This window comes from Entelurus aequoreus, linkage group LG27 (assembly GCF_033978785.1).
Source record: "Entelurus aequoreus isolate RoL-2023_Sb linkage group LG27, RoL_Eaeq_v1.1, whole genome shotgun sequence".
NCBI lineage: Eukaryota > Metazoa > Chordata > Actinopteri > Syngnathiformes > Syngnathidae > Entelurus > Entelurus aequoreus.
Window position 1 is genome coordinate 19125080 of NC_084757.1, and position 23696 is coordinate 19148775.

Consider the following 23696-nt stretch of genomic DNA (forward strand, 5'->3'; position numbering starts at 1 on the left):
GTGTGTGTGTGCTTTTTACACGTGTGTGTAAGGGACAACAATTTCAGTAGTATGTGTGCAAAGATTTCAGTTATGTGTATGAGCGCATCTTACCATTGTGTATACGAGCATTTTACCACTATGTGTAAGAGCATCTTACTAGTGTGTGTGAGCGATGTTGCATTCCGGTTCCGGTATAATCCCCGCCCCTTTTCAGACAAGTTTATTTTAAATTTTTTTAAAGCCAAGTTGTGGACAAAATGTCTGCCGACAAGCAGCTTAACCGCGGCGGGAGCTCCACTTCATAATTTGAGGGCTTCAGCGGAGAATATAAGAACACTTTCAATGCAACAAGGGTCGGGCTGCCGCCATGCGTCTCCCCCGCAGGACGTAGCACCTGAGCGGCCACACAGCGGTGCCTTTCTCCTCCCGACAGCCGCAGCCTGGAGCACTCGTTCCATTGCGAGTTTGCACCGCACATATGCAACGTTTCAGTTCATGGACATCGGGGCAAAAGGAGGAAAAGGTAATTAGACATTATTTATTTCTAAATGATTGTTGAATCACACGAAATGTAAGACAACATGGCATTGTAGTGAGCTACAATGGTAACATGTCGAAATGTGAGTCACGTCGTGTTACGTCAGTAGCTAATCATATACTAATGATAATGGATTGCATTTATTTAGCGCTTATCATCGACTAGATAAGCGGTCCCCAAACTACGGCCCGCGGGCCGGTTACGGCCCTCCAAAGTCCAACATCCGGCCCGCTGGGAAAAACAATTTTTTTGTATTATTATTTTCAATCCGTCTTTTCTAATCTAATCCATTTTTTGGTGTTCCCTAGCCGCTCAGGCAAATCATATTGTCTACAAATGCATTTCCCTGTATGACTTATATTGTCTTAGCTGTTTTCATGTGATCTGATTGTTACATTCTTATTTCAGAGTCACCACACAGCTGCATGACCATTTCAACAAGGACGGAATAAACAACCTCTGGATTCATGGAACTTCTTTGCACACAAATATATTAATTGGAATATTCAATAAATTTCACATAGAAACATTGTGAATATTATTTTCAACAGTGTGTTGAAAACAACCTTTTTTGGCTCAGAAAGGTTCCTTATGTCTCATTATTCATATCCTTTCAATACTTGTCGGTGTGTAATTCCAGACATAGATGTAAACATTAATGAGACAACAATGAACATTTTTCAACAAGTGAACCCACTTGAAAATGATGGCAACTATGGAATAGACATTTTCACTTCAATTCTGCACTTTATTCAGTGGACAACATGGGAATAATAAGGTTTGTTAAAATGTTTTCTTCACTTGTGCAGTGTATTCTGCAAATTAACATTTTGTTTAAACATTTTGTAAAAAATAAATAAATAAGGAACCTATTATACAGACCTGTATGAAGTTGCCCACTTTATTATTGCAAATATCAGAATAACACCGCAATACGTTTGTGCTGTGAACATTTATGTTTCTACGGTTGATGTTTTTAAGTTATTTTATGTTCTGACTAGTAATGTCATCCAGCCCCCACCACCACACACACTTTGTCAAAATCTCCCCAAACTTGTCCCAAACGCTTGTGATACACAATTTTTTTGTCTTATGATTATTGTATTTAGGTTAGGGGCTAGGTGTAAATATTAACACATTAATTTAAACTATAATTTTAGACAAACAATATCTATTGTCTGACTACAAGAAGCATTGAAAAGTATATAAATAATAAGGCATAGGGAACCTTTTTTGAGAAAAAAAAAAAAAGATATTTAATATGTTTATGAGAAATGTATTGAATATTCCAATTAATATATTTGTGTGCAGAGAAGTTCCATGAATCCAGAGGTTGTTTATTCCGTCCTTGTTGAAATGGTCATGCAGCTGTGTGGTGACTCTGAAATAAGAACGTAACAATCAGATCACATGAAAACAGCTAAGACAATATACGTCATACAGGGAAATGCATTTGTAGACAATATGATTTGCCTGAGCGGAACACCAAAAAATGGATTAGATTAGAAAAGACGGATTGAAAATAATAATAATAATAATAAAAACCCACATGTGCGGTCCTCTCCAAGGTTTCTCATAGTCATTCATATTGACATCCCACTGGGTTGTGAGTTTTTCCTTGCCCTTATGTGGGCTCTGAACCGAGGATGTTGTTGTGGCTTGCGCAGCTCTTTGAGACACTTGTGATTTAGGGCTATATAAATAAACATTGATTGATTGATTGATTGATAGTAAGCAAAATCATAACAGTCACGCACTCTTGTCACTTGACGATGAGGTCGTCAGAGTGAGAGACAGAGGGACGCTTCAGGCTGACAACTCAAAAAAAAAAAAAACATACTTAAAAATGTCAGAGGAATTCTCTCCCGCACATTAGGTTTTTCCTTTAGTGATAAAGATGACGTGCAGGAAACCCACAATAATGCATGTCCTTAGCCATATTTGGACAAATGTATACGTTTAGAGAAAACAATGCCCAAAACTTTAGCTTTAGTTCTCTTCATCTAAGACGTCCAACACAAATTCAGGAACACACATTAAGGTGAGTTGAGTTCATGAAATGTTTAACTGCACATAACCATTACCAACTGTTCCCAAACAACACACAAGTCATTGTTTTTTGTTTTGGTTAATGTTTGATGCTGTTAGCTTAGCTACATCTAATCGAGAGTAACTTGTAGCTTAGCTTACTCCATTTTCCAAGGGGCTTGCCCATCAGTGCATATTTTGTAACAGATCTACAATCAGCCGATTCATGACTTTCCAACCGGACATCGACCGATCCATATAACATATAGATCGATCCAGAGGCTCGGAAAGCGATGTATTCATATCTCTTAAGTTAAAATCGGTTATCAGTTTGTACCGATTAATTATTATCTTTGTGTTATCTTTTAGTCCAGCCTTTTCCAGCACTGCTGTGTTTTCCCAAATTCAGCCACCTCCTTCGATTTGTGGGTGGTGCATCTAATGCAAGGGCTTGTCTGTCAATGACAGCCCATCTGGCTCCTCCTCCTTACTGGGTTTCTTTTAACTGAGGCATTTACTTAACAGGTTGACGCTGGGGACCATCTTCTTGGGAATTTTTGGAAGCCTGTTTCCTCCTAGATAGTATCTAAAACGCCCACGAGTCCTGGCCTTCCTCTCTGCTTTCTGTACGTATATACAGTAGCCTCAAGATGCTGGTCTTGGTGTAAACCCCCTCCTTAAATCTTGCCTTGATATCAGTGAATTGCAAATTATAGTGGCCATTACATACAGTGCAGGCCAAAAGTTTGGACACACCTTCTCATTTCAATGTGTTTTATTTATTTTCATGACTATTTACATTGTAGATTGTCACTGAAGGCATCAAAACTATGACACCTGTGAAGTGGAAACCCTTTCAGGTGACTACCTCTTGAAGCTCATCGAGAGAATGCCAAGAGTGTGCAAAACAGTAATCAGAGCAAAGGGAGGCTATTTTGAAGAAACTAGAATATAAAACATGTTTTCCGTTATTTCACCTTTTTTTGTTAAGTACATAACTCCACATGTGTTCATTCATAGTTTTGATGCCTTCAGTGACAATCTACAATGTAAATAGTCATGAAAATAAAGAAACCGCATTGAATGAGAAGAAGATGTGTCCAAACTTTTGGCCTGTACTGTACATAGCCTCAGGATGCTGGACTTGAGGTGAACCCCCTTCTTAAATATTGTCTTGATATCAGTGAATTGTAAATGATAGTGGCCATTACATATATAAATATAGTAATGTGATGCTTTTTTAATTTTTTGATATCATTAATACTGTCACAGAATGTTGGTGACGAACCCCAAGATGCAGAGAAGGCAGGCTTTGCGCGGGAAAACATAATTTAATGTCCAAAAATTAAGAAAAAAACCCACAAACCAGAAACCAGGAACCAGCAAACAGGAACTAGGAACGAAAAGACAGCACGCTGCAAACAGCTACAGGATACAGGTACAGCTTCAAAGACGATAACTAACGATGTAGTTACAGGTAGTAACTACCTGTCATTACTACGACAGGTAGTAATGACATCGACAATACTCCAGCACTGACTGGAGGGCAGGGCAGGTATAAATAGCAGCCGGCTGATTGACACCAGGTGTCAAAGGCTGGACTCCAGAGTGGGGGTCCAGACTGAGGCCAAGGGAAAAATCCTCATAGCCATAGCACACATAAACAAGTTACATAGAATCAACAAAACTTGCAACAGAGGGGAGGGAGTTGGAGCTACGGAATGGAATCAAAAAGTTAAGACAAGACAAAGAAGCAAGGTTGATTATAAAATCAGACTCCTTTGAATCCAATTGTCGAATTTTTGACTACTTGAAGACAGCCTTGCATTCAACCAAAACAAAATTATTTTTTGTCAACATTCACTATCAAAATTTAGTTTGCAGTGGTCACGGGGTCTAAATGTGAAATCCTTCCAACTAAATATCATTTTAGCACTCGTGATGATTTTATTTATTTATTTAGAGAAAAGACTTAGACTTCCTTTTTATTGTCATTCAAATTTGAACTTTACAGCACAGAGAAGAACGAAATTTCGTTACATAAGCTCATGGTAGTGCAGGATAAAAAAATCAATAAGGTGCATATATAAATAAATATATATATATAAATAAATTATAAATATATATATATATAATAAATAAATATATATAAATATATATAAATAAATAAATAGATTACTGTACAGATAAATATATTGCACTTTTTCACATGCATCCACGTTTATGGATGTATGTTATATTGTCTTTTTTATTCCAGCGAATTAATCCATTTTGGGGGGAGTTGAGGGGATAATTTCATTATGATGCGTTCAAGAGTCTTACGGCCTGAGGGAAGAAGCTGTTACAGAACCTGGAAAAATGGGGTATGGTAAGTTACTCATGTATTAATTTAAAAAATGAAGGGGTGGAGTTTCACAGGTAGGTAAGTAAATAAAAGGGGGGACATTACGCGTATAAACTTAATTGTAAAACTAGATAATCATTGATAATTGCTAACATAATGATTTTTTTAACAAATGGGCAGCATCACGGTCAGTTTGTCACTGCTTAAGTATGTATTGGTGTCAAATGTTTGTTAAAAAGGGAACCTATGTAAATATAACACAAATATTATTAGCCTATCGAAACATTTGTTGTGTTTGCTCTTCTATTTTTAGGCTCCGTGCAAGTTGCAGTCAAACTAAGCTGGCTTTAGCTCAGGAAAACTGAAAACCGGTACATCTAACTTCACCTGTTTTTCAACTTTTAGTTTCCAGCCAGGTAATTTCCAGGGTTGTGTAAGAGCTTATACTTGCTTGTAAAAAAAAAAAAAAAACTTACCAAGGTTTCTGCCGACCAATCACTGACTGGGACCCAACTATATCTCGACTTCACCTGAGTTTTTCGCCTTTAGTCGATTCAAGGTGAACATGCTCCTGCATTGACAGAAGTGAAAAAGAGGTTTTGTCTTGGTCGATCTTACCAGAAGGAGAGGCTTCGTAATGAACATGCGACCGGTGCGGACCATGAGCCAACTGCCATATTGTTACTACGAGGGATATCTGGAGAAGAGGTCCTTTAAAGACAAGGTAGGGGTTTTTTTGAAAAAAATTGTTCATTATAATATACAATTCTATTATAAGCATCTTGTGTTCAACGTTTTGTGGAGCTTTTATGGCATGGCTGACTGAATCAAATGTCTTCATGGGCTGCATGTAGGTTGCCAACCCGGCTGTTAAAGGGTAACACAAACTTGCATGCTCGGAAACTTTTTTATATTCTTAATTAAGTACCTGAAGATAAAAATGCAGCATGAACACTGAGAAAGCAATAGTTTTTGATCATTAAATATAAGTCAGTATTTAGGTGTGCTATTTCTCTAGGAAATGACCCCAAGATTATTATGCTTTCTTGTGAACGTGTCAGTCCACACTGTCGTTCATAATAATCCCACGCACACTTGTAAAAAATATAGTGTATATTAGTTGTAATTCTAAATACATGCATGCATACAAGAAGTGATTGACTTCATTATGTACTATGCAAATCACACATCCTTACTGATACTGCCAAAACAATGCATTTGCTGTACTTTTTAAAATTCTTTTTTAAAATTTTTATTTATTTAGCCTTTATTTAACCAGGTAAAAATCCCATTGAGATCAAGGATCTCTTTTCCAAGGGAGACCTGGCCAAGAGGGCAGCAGCAAGGTTACATTAAAAAAAAACAGTAAACAACACATAAAACATCACATTTACAACATTAAAACTTGCTCACATGACACATGTGCATACAGACAAGGTAGACTGCAGTCCTTTCACAGAAGCTTTAAACTCATTCAATGTAACAAGGGTTTGAAGTTTAATATTTGATTGTAGGTTATTCCAAGCCTTTGGTGCTGAAAACCTAAATGCTTTCTTGCCAAGTTCAGTTCTTACTTTGGGGACGACAAATTGCAGAACATTCATTGAACGAAGATTGTGACTTCCTTGGTTCTTTGTTAAAAGACAAGACAGATAAGATGGAGTGATACCCAGATCGGTTTTGTAGATAGGGGTCCTATAATGCAAAACCAACTTTTATTATCTGTTGCTATCTGCTGTTGTGTATTTGGGATCGTAATTAGTATAAGGGATGGCATAGATATTTATGAAACAATCCTGCCTTTTTCCAAACTTTGGAATTTGAGACTTCAGTGGTGTATTTTGCCCTATTTTACGTAAGCGGATATCTCTATATATATGGTGGAGGTTTACCCAAAGAGCTTTGCGAGAGTTTGCTATTTTTATTTAGTTGTTGTCGAAAGTTGTAGTCAATAAGTTCCTTATTTTTCTGTATCATCTTGTTGTGGGGCAGACTGGCTCTTGCATCAATCAATCAATCAATCAAAGTTTATTTGTATAGCCCTTAATCACAAGTGTCTCAAAGGGCTGCACGAGCCACAACAATGTCCTCGGCTAAGATCCCACATCAAACTCAACCCAATGGGTTACAAAGCACATGCATGCTAAAATGTTGCAATTTCTAATAAAAAGTAGCTTATAGTTCTAATGTATATCTGTCAGTAGATTTGATATGGAGGCGCTAAAAACAACAACATGGTTGACATGGTGGAGACGCAGTCGAAGGGGCTTTGGCCTGAAGGAGGGTTTTGAAACGTAAATAAGACCGCCCACAAAACGGCGCATTCCGACGAGACGGTCAGAAAGCAGTTTAAAACATAATCTATGCAAGATTTTGATCAAAGGTCCACCATTACATGTTATGTACTTTTCGGACTATAATTCACAGTTTTTTTCATAGTTTGGCTGGCCTTAGTTTGCGACTTATACTCAAGAGCGATTTATGTGTGAAATTATTAACACATTACCGTAAAATATCAAATAATATTATTTAGCTCATTCACGTAAGAGACTAGACGTATAAGATTTCATGGGATTTAGCGATTAGGAGTGACAGATTGTTTGGTAAACGTATAGCATGTTCTATATGTTATAGTTATTTGAATGACTCTTACCATAATATGTTACGTTAACATACCAGGCACGTTCTCAGTTGGTTATTTATGCCTCATATAACGTACACTTATTCCGCCTGTTGTTCACTATTCGTTATTTTAAATTGCCTTTCAAATGTCTATTCTTGGTGTTGGGTTTTATCAAATAAATTTCCCCCAAAAATACGACTTATACTCCAGTGCGACTTATATATGTTTTTTTCCTTCTTTATTATGCATTTTCGGCCGGTGCGACTTATACTCCGGAGCCACTTATACTCCGAAAAATACGGTAGATTATAAGGAAGTCTTTATTTAAATGTAGAAGCAAATCACAATATGACCACATTAAAGAATGGCGCAGTTTAGAACTCAAAAGTTGAGTTAAGTGCTAAAATTTGAAGTTCGAGGAAAAACTTTCTAGAAAATTACGCCCCAAGGATCAAACAAAACTTGCGGGTCAAACCATCGCCATGCGCAATGTTAGCAAACCCAGTGGACAGTTCAGTTGAAGGTTGAAATTGCAACATAGGAAAGTGTCGATAATTATTTACACACAAAAAACTATTTAATTTCACCACGCAAATAGAAACATTTAACATGACCACGCAAATGTAGTTGAAAGCATAATGGCTAATTCAAAGCAAGGATGTTTTCCAAGAACCTTGCCAACGTGTTTTCCCTACTTTGCAACTAATAATGTCTAGTTCAACAAGACAGTGAGTACAGCCTGCCAACACAACATACTTCTTATACAGGTAGTATCTAGTAAACATCCCTCTGACATTGTTGCTCTGCAACTGCAACAACTTCCTGCTCATTTACGTCCCTACTAGTTTTACTTTACTTGATTTGCATTCGGTTAACTTACTTTCACGCTTGTATGACAGTTAAGAATATTAAAATGTGGCCCAAAACATACTGTTAATAAAGTTCATCAGCATTGAACAAAAATATTCACTTAACATAAATATAAAGTTCCTACAGTAACGTTTGCTCATTAAATATTCTACATGTGTCTATAGCTTCATACATAGCACTAAAGCATACATATGCCTCTTACTTTACATAAAATAAACCTGGGAACTGTAACTACATTTTTTTTTTTTACAAGTCAGAGATGTACGTCAGAGCTACAGCTACGGTTTCTTGGAATGCCAACATCTTTAAAAGTTGTCTGACTGTCTTGTTAACGAGCCGTAAGACGGAAACAGTTCTGCACGTCTGCATGCGATCTGCGGAATGATGATTTACAACGTGTTTTTTCCTGGCAGTCCCCACTCCAGCTGGAGGACACAAAATATTCTGGAAAGTTGTCACAACCGCAACAATTTAAGACAATTACACATGATGATGCCAAAATGCAATTATTTCAATGGGAGCGAATGTTTTACTAGCTAAACAACCGTGTGCAGCACCTTAAGGCGTTACATTTACTAACTTCAGCAAATTTTCTCATGACAATGCGTGTCCAAACTTTTATACATACACTTAGACTTAGACAAACTTTATTGATCCACAAGGGAAATTGTTGTATATATAATATATATAATTGTTATACTATAAAGCAGTGGTTCTTCACTTGGCTCTTCAAGTACCACCATAATGACCAACAACAAAATACAGTAGCGCAGTAGGCCTAAATATTCATAAAAAAAACAGTCAGAGGTTCTATTCAACAATTATATTTAAAATGTTGGGGCATTGTAACATTACAAACAGTAATGCTGTATTTAAACGGAGCCCGCGTACCACTAGTGGTGCATGTACCGCAGTTTGAGAATCTCTGCTATAATGTATATGTAAAGTTTCAAAAAGAACATATACCCTGTTAAAAGTGGCAAAAGACATTGGAGATTTTACACATTAAAACGGATGATATTGTACTCTAAAAATGAGAATAGAACTGTATGTTTTGCAGAAACAGAACTTTTTTTTTAAACGTATATTTGACTAACCAGTCAGAGCACTATTTGTTATGAAGGGATTTCTTACACTCTTTTGTTGGCGTTGTTGGCTTGGAAGGTGAAGTAGAGACTATTAGTCTGCTTAATTGGAAAACACAGGAAGTGCAAAACAAATGTAGTGCAGCATGGGAGTGCACAGAAGAAACTATTGTCAAGTTACAAAGAGAATGATCCAAGGAGCAGAAGGTGAAACTAAAAAGTAGAGATGTCCGATAATGGCTTTTTTGCCGATATCCGATATTCCGATATTGTCCAACTCTTAATTACCAATTCCGATATCAACCGATACCGATATATACAGTCATGGAATTAACACATTATTATGCCTAATTTTGTTGTGATGCCCCGCTGGATGCATTAAACAATGTAACAAGGTTTTCCAAAAAAAATCAACTCAAGTTATGGAAAAAAATGCCAACATGGCACTGCCATATTTATTATTGAAGTCACAAAGTGCATTATTTTTTTTAACATGCCTCAAAACAGCAGCTTGGAATTTGGGATATGCTCTCCCTGAGAGAGCATGAGGAGGTTGAGGTGGGCGGGATTGGGGGGAGGCGGGGTTGAGGTGTGTGTGTATGGGGGGTGAGGGGGGGTTGCGGGGGGTGTATATTGTAGCGTCCCGGAAGAGTTAGTGCTGCAAGGGGTTCTGGGTATTTGTTCTGTTGTGTTTATGTTGTGTTACGGTGCGGATGTTCTCCCGAAATGTGTTTGTCATTCTTGTTTGGTGTGGGTTCACAGTGTGGCGCATATTTGTAACAGTGTTAAAGTTGTATATATGGCCACCCTCAGTGTGACCTGTATGGCTGTTGACCAAGTATGCCTTGCATTCACTTGTGTGTGTGAAAAGCCGTAGATATTATGTGATTGGGCCGTCACGCAAAGGCAGTGCCTTTAAGGTTTATGGTGCTCTGTACTTCTCCCTACGTCCGTGTACACAGCTGCGTTTGAAAAAGTCATAAATTTAACTTTTTGAAACCGATACCGATAATTTCCAATATTACATTTTAAAGCTTCCGCCCGATTGTAGCTGAGATAGGCTCCAGCGCCCCCCACGACCCCGAAGGGAATAAGCGGTAGAAAATGGATGGATGGACATTTTAAAGCATTTATCGGCCGATAATATCGGCAGTCCGATATTATCGGACATCTCTACTAAAAAGGCTAGATTAGAGGTTCCCAAATGAGTACCACCCCAGAAAAACACTTGGCTCTCCAAGTACCACCATAATGACCAAGATTAAAATACAGTAGCGCAGTAGGCCTAAGTATTCCTTGAGAACGCGGCAGGTGTTTTATCTAACAAGTATATTTAATATTTTTGGCCACTGTAACATTACACGCATATACATTGTACCATGAATTGACTAACGTGGATCCCGACTTAAACAAGTTTAAAAACTTATTCGGGTGTTACCATTTAGTGGTCAATTGTACGGAATATGTACTGTACTGTGTAAACTGTATTGTTTCATATAATGTATTCTCTTCCTTTGCAATCTACTAATAAAACTTTCAATCAATCAATCAATCCAGTACTTATTTACAGACTTCTTTGGCGTACCACTGGATGAAGCCCGCGTACCTGTCGTGGTTTGAAAATCACTGGGCTAGATTGACTAAGGGGAAAGCAGGAAACAATGCAGAGCGTGAAAGTGCAGCAAAACAAAGAATCCGACAGGAAGTGGTACCAAAATAAAAGCACCAGGATAGGAAATGGCACTTAACACAGGATAATAGCGAACAAGGTCAAAACTGTCAAGTGGGATCATGAAGGATTAGTCAATTCCACGCACTATGCAAACGTAAACACTTTTGTAATCAATGTTTCCAACTCTTGTTTATACAAAAATATAAATCAAATAGAAATGGGTCGCTATGTTATTTATGATTAAAGTGATGTTTTTTTAACTGTACATCTGTCTTTGTCCATTTAATAAAATGATATCCTTCCTGTGTGTGTGCAGAAATCTCGCAAACTGTGGACGTGCCTGTGCGGCAGCACACTTTTCTTCTTCAACGACAAGAGGGACACTGAAGTAAGTTGAAAGTGTTGGCATTTTGGAAACGTTGGATGGAAGATTGTGCGGATGTTGTTCAACTTGACACTCTATGTTGGAACAGTACCTTGAAAAGCTGGATCTCAGTGGACTGATTGAAATCACAGATGACACCTCGGTGGATTGCAACCTGCATGCAGCAAGGCTGAATCTACAAATTAAAGACATCCACATCGGATTTTCTGTAAGGGAATATTTGAAATTAGGAATACTGTATATATAGCTATGTGGAAACATTAGGACAAACTAGTGTACAATTTATAAAGACATCCTTAGTTTTATAATCATCAAGCAAATAGCATTGTGCTTGTTGACGGACATCTTTTAAAACATTTTTTTTTACTAATTTTGCTCAAATTTGACAGGCTCCGAACGCAGAGGCTCGTGAGCTTTGGAAAGGCCTCATTCAATCCGTGTCTGAGGTTTGTTTTCCTCCTTCACTTACTTCCCTAAGCATTCGTGTCCAGTGGAAACTCCAAACCCTCACCGAACCTCTAGGGTTCGATCGAACCCAGGTTAAGAACCACTGTGTTAAAGGTTTTAAGTGTTGTACGGGCATACAAATGTTTTAAATTACATTTTCCTCTAAGGCAGGCCTGGGCAATTATTTTGACTCGGGGGCCACATTTAGAGAAAAAAATGTGTCTGGGGGCCGGTATATCTATTTTTAGGGACACTAAGACAAAACCTCACAATAATGTCTGATTGAATGCTAAAAATGTTATGACAGACCGCTTTAAAAAACAAAATGGAATTTAAAATTTTTCTATGAACGATAAAACACTGAATATTGACAAAATATGAACGTCACACCCCCTTTCGATCGACATATTTTACAATCAAGTGAAACGCAACAAAAATGCAACAAACAGTGAAATATGAACGCGAAGGGTACAAAATAAACCCACCTACAATCTGATATATCACTAAGCTTTAGAACTTTGTTGTGAAAATCTCCTTCCGCGTCTGTGGAAACGCTTCCCGCCCACACTGCTTGGTGCCTCGTCTGAGCTGCTGTGACGTAGATTACCATAGTAACTAATTAGATGACCATAGTAACTAATTAGATTACCATAGTAACTAATTAGATTACCATAGTAACTGGTATATCATGCAAAAGCACAGATTCCTACCATTGAAATACTTTGTATAGTTGAAGACTTACGGTCATTAGAAAACATCACTGCACATCTTAATGGCAGCTACACTTTCCATCTTAAACATCTAAAAAAAATCTTTGGGAAAGTCCGGCGGGCCAGATTGAAAAGCTCAACGGGCCGCATGTGGCCCCCGGGCCTTAATTTGCCCAGGTCTGCTCTAAGGTTATATTTCTCCTCTTTTGTTGAGAAGAATTGTTGTACATTCTTGGGTATATAGTTTGCTTTGTACATCATTTTAGCTGTTTGCAAATGCACCAAATTGTTGAATTTCAATAATTGTGATTCAATAAATAAAGGGTTTGTATGTTCTCTATATCCAACATTATGTGTTATTATAATTGATCTTTTTTGTAACACAGTTAGTGAATGAAGCGCACATTTGTAGTTGTTTCCCCATATTTCTGCACAATAACTCAGATATGGTAACACTAGTGAGCAGGAAAGAATATGAAGTGATTTTTGGTCTCGAACGTGTTTTGCTTTATTCATTACTGACGTGTTTCTTGCTCCTTTATGTTGTATATTTTTTCTGTATAAATTAATCTTAAAAAAAAAAAAGTAGTGAAATATTACCTCACCGCTCCCGTATTTAACATGAAGTTGTTTGTGTTCGTGCAGCTGTCCGTGTCTTCCTCCCTCAACCTGATGCCGGGACAAATACTCATGCTGGAAGATGTCGTGAAAAAGGAGAAAGAAAGACAAAAAAACATGGACATGCCAGAGTGAGTTAGTTCACTTTGTTTGTGTAAAACAGTGTTTTTCAACCACTAATGTGCCGTGAGATACAGTCTGGTGTGCCGTGGGAGATTATGTAATTTCACCTAATTGGGTTAAAAATATTTTTTGCAAACCAGTAATTATAATCTGCAAATAATGTGCCGTTGTTGAGTGTCTGTACGGTCTAGAGCTCGGCAGAGTAACCGTGTAATACTCTTCCATATCAGTAGGTGGCAGCAGGTAGCTAATTGCTTTGTAGATGTCGGGAACATGGTTTGTCGTGATCACAATATGCGGCAGGCAGCGTGCAGGTAAAAAGGTATCTAACGCTTAAACCAAAAATAAACAAAAGCCGAGTGCCGCTAAGAAAAGGCATCGAAGCTTAGGGATGGCTATGCAAAACGAAACTAAAACTGAACTGGCTGCAAAGTAAACAAAAACAGAATGCTGGACGACAGCAAAGACTTACAGCGTGCGGAGCAAAGACGGCGTCCACAAAGTACACCTGTACATGATATGACAATCAACAATGTCCCCACAAAGAAGGATAGCGTCCGCACAACTTAAACAGTTTTGATTGCCAAAACAAAGCCGGTGCGGGGAATAGCACTCAAGAAGACATGAAACTGCTACGGGGAAACACCAACAAAACAAGAAAAGCCACCGCAATAGGAGCGCAAGACAAGAACTAAAACACGACACAGGAAAACCTCAAAATAAGTCATGGCGTGATGTGACAGGTGGTGACAGTACACCTACTTTGAGACAAGAGCTATAGTGATGCATGCTTGGTTATGGTTTGAATTCTGTCATGACGTGGACTGTGGGATGGTTTGTTTTCCCGGAATGCAAAGGAATTGGAGCGGACGTGGCGTGAAGGTAAATACATCTTTATTATAACACTAACTACAAAAGGGGAACAAACAAAAGGCGTGCTCAAGGCGGAGATAAACTTGGATAACATAAAACAAACAACACTTAGTGTGGCATGAGCGGAGCATGAAACTATGAACAGGCATGAGTGACTAGGGTACTTGACGTAACAGAGGCATCAGAGTTAATGTCGCCAGGCTGACTTCCTGGCAACTATCGGCTTAAATAGTCGTGAACATGATTAGCAACAGGTGCGTGAGTGCAAACGTGAAACGGGTGGAACTAATGGGTTGCTATGGTGATCAAACAGGAACTAAAACGAGTCCAAAACCCAAACAGGACATAACTTAAACAAAACATGATCACAGGCATGACAAATTCATATCCAACAATTGCGAAAACGACTTTTTATTGTCAATATCGGCTGCCGAGTTTCATTTTTCAATGATTTCTGCTGGTGGTGTGCCTCCGGATTTTTTCAATGAACAATACATGCCTTGGCTCAGAAAAGGTTGAAAAAGACTGGTGTAAAACACTCTCCAACAGTCCAAAATCCATGTTATTGTTTTATTAACCTTAGTTGCTGGGTAGAATACCCAATCATTAATTGTCTTGTTTATCCTTGCATTATAATGGTAAAAGGTCAAGGCGGGTTGCTATTATGTTAGCTTACAAGCTAGCATACGACACTGTTAGCGTTTTCATCTGGTTGGGCTACTTTCAAACTGTTTTGGAGGAAAAGCCAGAAAGTATGTCCCAAGGACAATTAAAAAATGTCCAAAATGTACCGAGGTGTGGTAAAAGTAATTAATGTGCTCACATGGTCTGGCCCACAGCTGCTTCCACCCGGTGTCCCGCACGGAGGCGGAGCTTCTTCTGGAACGAGACGCCAGCAGAGGAAACCTGCTGCTCAGGCCCAGCAGTTACGGCTGCGCCTTCGCTATTAGCACCCGTGAAGAATTAAATGGGTAAGTCAAATTGTGAACACAATTTAAACATGAGAGGTAAACATTCCAAACTACTCCATGCATTGCATATTATTATATATACAGTATGTAAAATATATCATATGTTAACACATTTAAACAGCAACAATAATACACAAAACAGTGTTTATGGATGGCTTAGATGCAGCCGCCCGGCCATGGAAAACCATTCCAATAAGCTCTCTGCGTACTGTATGTGGGTTAATTGGAAGGTCACAGGAAGTTTGGCGCTCTGTAGTAAGAAGAAAGCTCAAGGAGGGTTTCAACTTGTCATATTATTGAAATATTATTGAAAATCAATAATTTTTGATAATTGTTTTTAAAATAAATGACACACATTATTTTCATTGGACAGTGAGCCATATTTTAAAATCACCTTATCCAACATGGAAGGTTTTACAGATCAAATAAAATGACTATCCTACTAACAAATGTAAACCAATAATACACAATATCATTTTTTACAATATATTTTTTACAATATAGAGAGTCCAGTCCATAGTGGTTCTCACATAATAGTGAGAGTCCAGTCCATAGTGGGGCCTTATGATTTGACGCTTTGGCATAGTTCAACACGAGTATCCAACACTGTAACAACATTAATGAGTCAGAAAAGACCAAATTCATCATCGGTCTCCTTTAAACTTTAAAAGGAACTTTGTCATACCAGCCCACATGAATAACATGATTGTCTGAGAGCACTAGTACACAATTTATAGTCAAGGTCTCAGATTTAGCCCAATAATAACCAAAAGAATGACAATATACACATAAATAATTGTCATAAAATTCCATGTATAAAGAATACATACCCATTTTTGATATGAAAGCTGCACATACAGTATAAAAATGTTCATTAGGTGTCACCACGTTCACTTGTCCTCATGTGTTGTATTTCTCCATTTTCAGGCCTATCTACAAACATTATCAAGTGAGCCGGAATCCCGACGACAGCTTCACCATCAATTTGGACAAGCCTGTAAGTTTACTCTTGTTGTGTTTGTGAAAATGTGAAACCCTAAGTCTAAATGTTGGGTGTTGGACGTCCGAGAAAAATTATGAATGATATTCTTGTGATGATGCCACTCAGGAAATGCTCTGCATCAAACACAATATTTTCTGTGGCGCTGGTTTATGTTTTAACTTCAAAACACATTTATTAACTGCACAGGCAATATTTTAATATTTTACCATTGTTATTTATATAACTTTTTTCATCTCTTGTGTGTGTGCCCTAAGGAAAATTAAGTTTTCAGTAATAGCAACACCCTATGCCGCACACAAGGCAGTCATAGCAATAGCCTGCAGTGTACACAAAAAACAATAATAAAGAATAAAACAGCTTTAAAAACATATACACGGCAAAAGACTCATTATAGCACATTGTCCAGTTCAAAAATGTCCTTGTGTCTATATGCACTAATCAAATTCTTTATTGTCATAAAGTGTACGATTCTATTTTAAATTCTTAAATGCAAATTTAAAAAAATAATTTCGGACCATTTTTTCTATTTCACTTCTGAAACAAAAGTTATTTAATCACACTTTTTTTTTTAAACGACAACAGGATTCCTACTGAACAAAGATGTTAGCGTTATGCTAAAAACATGCTAAACGCAAAGGAAAAGCAAAGAATACTGCTTCCGGTTCAATTTGTCATCACATAGATAACCACAAATTTTTGCATTTTGGATGGACGTATATTCGATGTTTGTGTTTGTCTGGACACATTTTTAGTCCATAACAGGAAAACAGCACAAAATCCAATTTAAAGGCAATATTTTAATGAAAATCAACCCATTTTTGTTTGTTTTAAAATCTGCCATATATAATAAAAATCGAAAAACGGCCGTAATTTTATTTTTTGATTTGCGTTTCAGAATTGGAAATAGAATTAACGGAAGGTAGACGGACCGATTTACTTAACCACTGAGTAGTAAGATTTTTTTTTAAAAACATAAAATCCGTAAGCTAGTCTGGTCCGTGTACCTTCCGTTCATTCTATTTCCAATTCTTAAATGCTTAAAAGTTATTTAATTACACTTTTCTTAAACGACAACAGCACTCCTGGCAAACAAAGATGTTAGCGTTATGCTAAAAACATGCTAAACGCAAAGGAAAAGCTAAAATACTGCTTCCGGTTCAATTTGTCATCACACAGATAACCACAAATTTTAGCATTTTGGATAAACATGAAATGGATTTTTGTGTTTATGTGGAAAAATAAAAATCCAGAAAAGGGTAAACAGCACAAAATACAATTTAATGGCAATATTTAAATGAAAATCAACCCATTTTTGTTTGTTTTAAAATCTGCCATATATAATAAAAATCGAAAAACGGCCCTAATTGAATTTTTTGATTTGCGTTTCAGAATTGGAAATAGAATGAACGGAAAGATTTACTTAACCACTGAGTAGTAAGATTTAAAAAAAAAACAAACATAAAATCCGTAAGCCAGTCTGGTCCGTGTACCTTCCGTTCATTCTATTTCCAATTCTTAAATGCGTAACAGTTATTTAATGACACTTTTAAAAAAAACGATAATAGGACTCCTGGCGAACAAAGATGTTAGCGTTATGCTAAAAACATGCTAAACGCAAAGGAAAAGCTAAAATACTGCTTCCGGTTCAATTTGTCATCACACAAATTTTTGCATTTTGGATAAACATGAAATGGATTTTTGTGTTTATCTGGAAAAATAAAAATCCATAAAAGGGTAAACAGCACAAAATACAATTTAATGGCAATATTTAAATGAAAATCAACCCATTTTTGTTTGTTTTAAAACCTGCCATATATAATACAAATCGAAAAACGGCCCTAATTCAATTTTTTGATTTGCGTTTCAGAATTGGAAATAGAATGAACGGAAGGATTTACTTAACCACTGAGTAGTAAGATTAAAAAAAAAAAAAAAAAAACATAAAATCAGTAAGCTTTTTCCTAATCCTTTTCGGACATGTTCAATTGTGCAGTGTCTTCAATCTAGCAGCATGTGTAAAAAATAAATAAATCACAGCTCAAGCAGTACCGTAACATACTCTTTTGCTTCATGTTATTAAATATTGTGCCCTGCTTGTGCAAAAAAATAATTAAAAACATTTCTATGTTGCATATTGAATAAGATTTGCCATCAAGGTTATCTCTGCTTCAAGCTGAAAGAAGTCGTGTCTGTTCAGGTCACCTGTGCGTCGCTACCCGACATCGTCCGGTACTTCGTGGACACCACGGACGGCGCTCTGAACTCTCTATCACGAGAAGAAACCTACGAGCAGAATATATGTAAGCGCATGCGTCGCGTACGCATCTCCTAGCTTTAACTCCGGTCATGACCTTTCCTATGCATTTCTTTCGCAGCTTTTGTTGACGTCGATAATGAAAATGGAGAGAGGACAGTGCGGGACGCTGCTGTGGACGTCACCATGCTTGATTTGCCAACCAAACCAGGTACGGTGCCAAGACTGAACATAACAAGCAGAAAAATGTTGACTGTATGCCAAACGTGTTATATAACAGTGGCTTTAGTTGTTTTATTGACACCGCTGAAGTTATATGCACACTCACACCCTTTCTTTCAGCCCTTAATGATTCTAGGTTTTGCCTTAATTCCATCGCAAAAGTGCTTGCTGGTGTGCGGTTTTCTTTCATGTATTTTGACTCACCACCTACGGCAGGGGTGTCCAACTCGTTTTCCTTGAGGGCCACATTTCACCTAGGGCTGCTCTCCGAGGGCCGGATATTACAGTAAATGTGTATGAATTTTAATTAGAGATGTCCGATAATGGCTTTTTTGCCGATGTCCGATATTCCGATATTGTCCAACTCTTAATTACCGATTCCGATATCAACCGATGCCGATATATACAGTCGTGGAATTAACACATTATTATGCCTAATTTTGTTGTGATGCCTCGCTGGATGCATTAAACAATGTAACAAGGTTTTCCAAAATAAATCATCAAAAAAATGCCAACATGGCACTGCCATATTTATTATTGAAGTCACAAAGTGCATTATTTTTTTTAACATGCCTCAAAACAGCAGCTTGGAATTTGGGACATGCTCTCCCTGAGAGAGCATGAGGAGGTTGAGGTGGGGGGGGGTGTATATTGTAGCGTCCCGGAAGAGTTAGTGCTGCACGGGGTTCTGGGTATTTGTTCTGATATACCGTATTTTTCGGATTATAAATCGCAGTTTTTTTCATAGGGTGCGATTTATACTCTGGAGCGATTTATGTGTGAAATTACGCCCAGGTAGTTGCCAAGGAGATGAATATAAATTACTTTGCGTCATATAACGTACACTTATTCAGCTTGTTGTTCACTATTCTTTATTTATTTTAAATTGCCTTTCAAATGTCTATTCTTGGTGTTGGGTTTTATCAAATAAATTTCCCCAAAAAGTGCGACTTATACTCTAGTGCGACTTACAGTATATATGTTTTCGTCCTTCTTTATTATGCATTTTCGGCCGGTGCGATTTATAATCCGAAAAATACGGTCATTTTTTTATCTTGATAGATTGAAAATGAACACCAATGAGTTGACTGATTAACATTATCACATAATTTAGTCAGAAAAACGACAAATAAAGATAGAATACTATTAACCGCAACATGTAAGTGTAAAAAAAAAAAAAAATTATTATTTGTAAATTTTCAGCATGTGCTTGTTCCATTTCTAAACAAAGAAAACAATCTGAAGTCGTCTTTATTTTTAAGTTATCGTGCCGTGATTTTACCATTCCGGCCCACTCGGAAGTAGATTTTTTCCCCCATGTGGCCCCCGATCTAAAATGAGTTCGACACCCCTGTCTTAACACTGCCGTTACCAACCAGATGTCTAAATACTTTTAATTGCGCACAAATAAAAACATTACAAATCCGCTGCATGAGAGATGATGGGTTGTGGTTGCGTTGGCGTGCGTGCATGTCTTCCCAAAGCTACAATTCCACGATTATGAATAGAGGATAACAACATAATGTTGTGTTTTTGCAGCAATGACAAAAGCTTTGAGTCAAGAAGAAGAAAATACCTATGTCAACAACAGCGGTGAGTACCAGTCATGCCATTGTTGCCAAACAGGCCCGACTCCATTTTTTGCCCTCTTATTTACTGATATCGTGTTTTCCAACAGAGCAGCGAATTTTCACTGACAGAAGGTCGTCAGGTGAGACTCTTTCATACGTTTTACATGGCACGGGCATTCATGTTGTGTTAGTGTTTGCAAAAAAATGTTTTTGAACCTTTTCTGATGGGATGCCTTTTTTTGTTTTCGACAGAGCCGGAAATAAAAGCTCAAGTGAAGTCAAAGAAAGCTCCAATTCCCGCACGCCGCAAAAACCCGCCCTCCTCCCAAGTCTCGGTCACCGGGTCGACGCATAGCAAAGAGACGAAGATGAGGAGCCACATGGATCATCTCGGCCAGAGTACGTCTGCACTGCGACAAACATTCACTTTCATATTCCGCCGTTGGTTGTACTGCGATGTTTTTAGGGAAATTATAGCACTTTTTGATTGCATCTTTAGGATTAGGTACTAGTTTTGTAACTAGAGATGTCCGATAATATCGGATTGCCGATATTATCTGCCGATAAATGCTTTAAAATGTAATATCGGAAATTATCCGTATCGGTTTCAAAATGATCGGTATCGGTTTCAAAAAGTAAAATGTATGACTTTTTAAAACGTCATTGTGTACACGGACGTAGTGAGAAGTACAGAGCGCCAATAAACCTTAAAGGCACTGCCTTTGCGTGCCGGCCCAATCACATACTTTCTACGGCTTTTCACACACACAAGTGAATGCAATCCATACTTGGTCAACAGCCATGCACGTCACACTGAGGGTGGCCGTATAAACAACTTTAACACTGATACAAATATGCGCCACACTGTGAACCCACACCAAACAAGAATGACAAGCACATTTCGGGAGAACATCCGCACCGTAACACAACATAAACACAACAGAACAAATACCCAGAACTCCTTGCAGCACTAACTCTTCCGGGACGCCACAATATACACCCCCCGCCGCCCCCCACCCCCCAACCCCCTCAACCTCCTCATGTCCCAAATTCCAGGCTGCTGTTTTGAGGCATGTTAAAAGAAATAATGCACTTTGTGACTTCAATAATAAATATGGCAGTGCCATGTTGGCATTTTTTTCCATAACTTGAGTTGATTTATTTTGGAAAAACTTGTTACATTGTTTAATGCATCCAGCGGGGCATCACAACAAAATTAGGCATAATAATGTGTTAATTCCACGACTGTATATATCGGTATCGGTTGATATCGGAATCGGTAATTAAGAGTTGGACAATATCGGAATATCGGATATCGGCAAAAAAGCCATTATCGGACATCTCTAGTTGTAACGACACCAATATTTCGGTACCGGTACTAAAATTATTTTGGTACTTTTTGGTACTTTTCTAAATAAAGGGGACCACAAAAAATTGCATTATTGGCTTTATTTTAACAAAAAATCTTAGGGTACATTAAACATATGTTTCTTATTGCAATTTAGTCCTTAAATAAAATAGCGAACATACTAGACAACTTGTCTTTTAGTAGTAAGTAAACAAACAAAGGCTCCTAATTTAGTCTGCTGACATATGCAGTAACATATTGTGTCATTTATCATTCTATTATTTTGTCAACATTATTAAGGACAAGTGTTAGAAAATGTATTATTAATCTACTTGTTCATTTACTGTTAATATCTGCTTACTTTCTCTTTTAACATGTTCTATCTACACTTCTGTTAAAATGTATTAATCACTTATTCTTCTGTTGGTTGATACTTTACATTAGTTTTGGATGATGCCACATATTTGGGTATCAATCCGATACCAAGTCGTTACAGGATCATACATTGGTCATATTCAAAGTCCTCATGTGTCCAGGGACATATTTGCTGAGTTTATATGCCAAAAAATATCGACGTAATCATAGTAGTATCGACTAGATACGTCCCTGTACTTGATATCATTGCAGTGGATGTTAGGCGTAGATCCACCAATGGCGTTTGTTTACATTTTGACGCCGGTGAGCTACGGTGTGTAGTGAAGCATGTTTAGCTATTCCTCGTCCTGCAGGGATGATACTTGTAAGAAACCTACTTTATTTGTCGCCATGGAGACAAGGATTAGTGATTTAGAAGTAGCTAAAACCCTGCGGATGGACGTTAGCCGCTAGCTAGCTAGCCATGTCTTAAAGCACCTCTTCCTGAGGGCGTTTCACTGTTATAACTTCACCTTTATCGGTAGTTTTCAAGCCAAAATGCGTCCGTTCTCCCTTTTCTGTCTACACACTGTGTCTGCTTGTAAGTACTCCGTGACTGTGCGCTGCTGAACATGCTCGTCTGCTCGTAAGCCAGCAATGTCACGTCCTGACTTTGACGCGGGCGTGGGACCGGTACATTTCAGAGGCGGTATAGTACCGAAAATGTTTCATTAGTATCGCAGTACTATACTAATAGCGGTATACTATACAACCCTATTAGGTACCCTTAAAATTGACTTGTTTCTTTCGCCTTATTATTCTTTGACGTTTTTGAGGGCTTTCCCAAACTCAAAAACACACCAAAATTGACCATTCATTCTATTCAACATTTCCATGACCCCTTCCAAAAATGGACTCAGTAGTACCCCCTGGAATGAAACCAGTGTCACTTAGCAACACAAACTATGGTAGGCATGCCTATTGAAAAGTCAAAATAATTTATGCTTAAAACAAACATTAAGTCTGCCATCTGGGTGTGAAGCAGCCAAGTTAGGGTGCCAATTTCTAGGAGTCCTTTAAAGACACACTTCTCCAAAAGATTTTGCGACAACATTTTAACCACAGGGAAATAAATAAATAAATAGTAGCCGATTGAATCAATGTTCTGTATTAAATATAACATTTGTGAACTGACTTTCAATGTCCTCCTTTCTACAGCCATATCAGAGCTCAAGCAGAAGTTTGAGGACAAGAGGACAAGGTTTGCCGACTAACCTGAGAAGAGTTGACCTCTGCAACAAAATCACTGTGAATCCCCCCCCCCCCCCCGACAACCCATGTGTTGCCATGACGACCCCAACTTAGACCCATTTGCAATACTTTACACGGGTACCACTGTTAATAGTCTACATATGTGCAATGTGTAAAAAAATAAAAAAAAAAAGTATTTAAGGTTGTTTTTTTATTGTTCATAATGGACAATGACTGCCAGATAAATGTAAATAGAGCAAACGTGTATATTCAATGTACAGTATATAGTTTTCTACAGGATATAAAGTGAATAAAAGTCAGAAATGTAATGAAGTGTGCTTGCCTGTTTTTCATCTTTGACCAAAATGAAACATTTCTGGAGGGATTTCGTTCTTTCTTTTTTTTAAATTAAAAAGCTTTTAGA

At 37.7% G+C, this 23696-nt stretch overlaps 1 protein-coding gene across 3 annotated transcripts; it reads left to right on the plus strand.

The window, feature by feature from the left end:
• The first annotated feature begins 216 nt into the window (after positions 1-216).
• On the plus strand, positions 217-23696 carry LOC133644509 (signal-transducing adaptor protein 1-like). Of its 3 annotated transcripts, none has more exons than XM_062039040.1 (15): positions 217-505; positions 3074-3174; positions 5514-5616; positions 11459-11530; positions 11616-11735; positions 11917-11973; positions 13330-13433; positions 15138-15269; positions 16197-16266; positions 18470-18572; positions 18648-18737; positions 20288-20341; positions 20427-20459; positions 20572-20718; positions 23240-23696. In XM_062039040.1, the coding sequence occupies exons 3-15, from the start codon at positions 5530-5532 to the stop codon at positions 23293-23295; spliced, it is 1125 nt and encodes a 374-aa protein (XP_061895024.1). In that variant the 5' UTR covers positions 217-505; positions 3074-3174; positions 5514-5529; the 3' UTR covers positions 23296-23696. The 3 variants fall into 3 exon arrangements, with proteins under 3 accessions (XP_061895024.1, XP_061895022.1, XP_061895023.1); XM_062039039.1 differs by lacking the exons at positions 217-505; positions 3074-3174 and adding exons at positions 896-1298; positions 5206-5308; XM_062039038.1 differs by lacking the exon at positions 3074-3174.